Below are 3,381 nucleotides of genomic sequence, written 5' to 3' on the forward strand. Positions count from 1 at the left end.
GCCGCTCTCGGTGTCACCGGTGTCCCCGTTCTCCTCCACATCCTCTTCGCTGAGATCCATGTCCAGCTCGTTGCCAGCTTCCGAGCGCGTGTATGCGTACCCACTGGGGGAAAAAAACGGCGGCACAATGTCAGCAACCGGCCGGCACCCTGACGCAGGGGGAACCCCACTCTGCTCTCCGCTGGGCTGACGTCCCTGCCGCGCATCTCCTCCGCAAAATCCATCCCATGGGAAGTGGGGGCTGGCAGAGCCCCCCAAGGTGTTCCTGCCCTCCTGTGTGCCCCTCCATGCCCGCCAGCAACAGCCAGGTGTCAGGTCAGGGCCACCTCTTCCCAAGGACGTCAGTTCCCATCGGCTTGTCCTTTGAAGATGTATGTTTTGGGAAGACGGAGGGAACCGGGCTCCATCCTCCCCGGCCGGGGAAGTTCCCGAGCGTTATCTACCATGCCTGGCTCCAGGGCCAGGTGGGGACAAAGGTCCCTTCCTTCCGGGGCTGGGGGGCTGGCGGGGACCAAAGGTTCCTCCCCTGCGGCTCGTGAACAGACAAGGCAGTTCTTTTTTAGGGTGACTTCAGAGATGGGGTGTGTCCTGACCTGATGGAACGACAGGTAAAAAAGACGATCCTCTTCAGCCTCTTGTTGTAGAAGAAATAGTTGAAGGACCAGAGGCTGCCGTCCTCTCCAAAAGGATCCGAATCCAGGTCAGGGTTGTAGCTGTAAGAGCAAACGGAGGCATGAGAAACACCGCACCGGGCTCTCATCCCAGCGCCGATCCCGTTCTCAACCCAGAGGTTCGGTGGAGGAAGGAAAGGGGGAGATCGTGGACATCCCGCAGCTGCCCGGGGCATGTGTGGAAGTTCTGCGAGGGAGGGGACGGCAGCAGCGGTTCCCCCACCATGGGCAGGGAGCAAACTCTGGGCAGGAGACACCCCGCTCTGCTCCAGCGGTTTGTCCTCACACACATGGCGGTGGGCACACCAAAATTGAAAAATGTTTCTATATTTATTGAAAAATAACTGATAATAATTACCTGTAGATGTCACACTCCGAAAGACAGATCTCCTCGTCGACAGCATCCCACAGATGCGGCTTCAGGGCGTTGAAATCTTCCCGAACGGCAGAGAAGAGGCTGCAGTTGACGGCATTCACCACCTGCAGAGAGCGAGTGGGGCTGTGAGAGGAGCTGGGGGCTGCTGCCTGGCCCCCTCCCCACCACTGACCTCCTACGTGGCTCATCCTCCCCGAGAGGAGAAGCCACAGCCCGACAAGGACCGTGGAGGGGAAGAAGCCGATGGCCGGGCACCGGAGCCTCGTTCAGGGCCCGGAGGTGGAAGCGAGGAGATGGGCAGCAGGGACGCGAGACACTGGAGAGGCAAAACCCATCAGAGGGTCTCTGGGGCGCCCGCAGCCCGAGGCTCTCCCTGCAAGGAGCTTCCTCAAAGCCTCTGCAAAGGCTCACCGAGTAATCACTGAGAAAAATGATTCCACGTACGGAAATACCCCTTATTATAAGGATTAAAAGAAAAAAAAACTAAACTACAACTGCTCCTTCACCATGAGAGCAATGTTTGCTGACGGAATTTCAGATTGTGTCATGGAAAACATTGTTATGTTCCACTATGCCAGTGGAAGTTGACATATTCCACAAATAACTGCTTAAAATCGTTTTAATCTAGAGCAAGGAGAAACTCAGGGTGTCTTCATGGAGGGGTAGCTACCTCACAGACAGAGAAATTCCTCTGTTAAAGCCCAGTGTCTCAGGAATTCGATTCCTGTCTCATTTAAACGCTTACAAGGACTTTGCACGTTGTACCACCGAGCAGCAGTCTGCAAAACCTCAAATGAGGAACTAAGGGCACAGAGAATATGCAGGGGGGGGAAAGGACGGCCCAGGATACGTCCTCAAGCTGACAAAACCAAATCAACGTGTACCAGAAGTGTGTAATTTCTGACCCCCAGAGACTGATTCCTGAAACCAGTTACTTTTCGGAAAAGAAATATGGAAATGGCAAAGTGCATCACAGCAAAGGGAACAAGAACCCAGCTGAACGAACAACCAAAGCTGTTCTAACAAAATCCCAATGCTCCAAATCAGCCCTTCGGGCCACTAAATACCCCAATACTGTCTCTGTCACTGTGATCCTTTATTATTTCACTCAAAATTAAGTGAAACAAACCCAGCAAGTCACAACAAGTCATTGTTGATACAGAAATATTTCCATTTCTGTAGTTAAACACCACCCAGCCTGATGTTCTTCAGCGGCAGATTCTCAGCTGGTGTCAGCTGTCACAACTTCTCGATCTTGAGGAAGGTGGGAACATTTGTGTCACCTCAGATTCATTTCTCACTATTTTCATAGAGGCAAACCACAATCAACCATGTAAACTCACCCAACAACTCTTCTGTCCTTTCTAAAGCGTCCGACTGCTCGGTACAAAAAGCGGAAGGACAGGGTATTTTTACAAAATCTGGCTCTTTTCACCCTTACAGAACACCCGCAGGCACCGTAAAGACAGCAAGAGCTGGGAAAACAGCCCAATTGCACGTGGACAGGTTCTAAGGCAAACCACAATCAATCATGTAAACTCACCCAACAACTCTTCTGTCCTTTCTAAAGCGTCCGACTGCTCGGTACAAAAAGCGGAAGGACAGGGTATTTTTACAAAATCTGGCTCTTTTCACCCTTACAGAACACCCGCAGGCACCGTAAAGACAGCAAGAGCTGGGAAAACAGCCCAATTGCACGTGGACAGGTTCTGCCATTTCCCTTGAGGGAAACTGGGACCTCCCCAGTCTCAAAGTGGGACCCCAGGAATAAAGACAAACGCAACCACTTGCCTCCCTGACCAGGGCAGGCGTGCCGGTCCTGACAGCCAGGAGACAGGCTGAAAACACCCCACGGCTGCTGGAGAAGACACCCCACGAACCTCTTCCTGGGCTTCCTTCATTTCTCCTGCTCCCTTCCAGAGCAAGGCACAGCCTGGGAAGGGTCATCCGGGACGGCAGCAGCACATGGGGCTCCCCGGAAAACCAGAGGCTCGCCCCAAAGATCCCTGCTGCCTTCTCTTCCCAGATGGAGGCTGGCAGCACGGGCAGGGGTGCAGGAGCTGCCCAGCCTCGGGGTGCTCGGCTCACGTACCCAGTTGAGGCTGGGCTCCCGGCTGAACTCATGGCTCTTGGCCGCGCTGAAGTCGTAGTCGGGGCGGAAGGACTCATTGAGAGTCGCGATCAGGTAGAAGAGGGTCTTGCGGCTGCACTTGTCGCTCAGGGGTCCCTCCTCGTCGCCGCTCTGACTTTTACTGAGCCTGGAAGGCAGAACGGAAGGGTGAGCGGTGTCAACGGCACAGCCCTGGCCAATACTGAACGTGAGCTGGCATGTGG

At 54.2% G+C, this 3,381-nt stretch overlaps 1 protein-coding gene across 1 annotated transcript; it reads right to left on the minus strand.

The window, feature by feature from the left end:
* Positions 1 to 3: 3 nt before the first annotated feature.
* Positions 4 to 3,307, minus strand: MAF1 (MAF1 homolog (S. cerevisiae); the record flags this gene model as incomplete). The annotated part of the gene is made up of 4 exons (XM_010073716.1): positions 4 to 103; positions 594 to 713; positions 1,030 to 1,151; positions 3,140 to 3,307. Coding segments are annotated over 4 exons (510 nt in total), but the record flags the coding sequence as incomplete, so codon positions are not given.
* Between the last annotated feature and the right edge of the window lie 74 nt (positions 3,308 to 3,381).

This window comes from Pterocles gutturalis, unplaced genomic scaffold (genome assembly GCF_000699245.1).
Source record: "Pterocles gutturalis isolate BGI_N339 unplaced genomic scaffold, ASM69924v1 scaffold35757, whole genome shotgun sequence".
Classification (NCBI taxonomy): Eukaryota; Metazoa; Chordata; class Aves; order Pterocliformes; family Pteroclidae; genus Pterocles; species Pterocles gutturalis.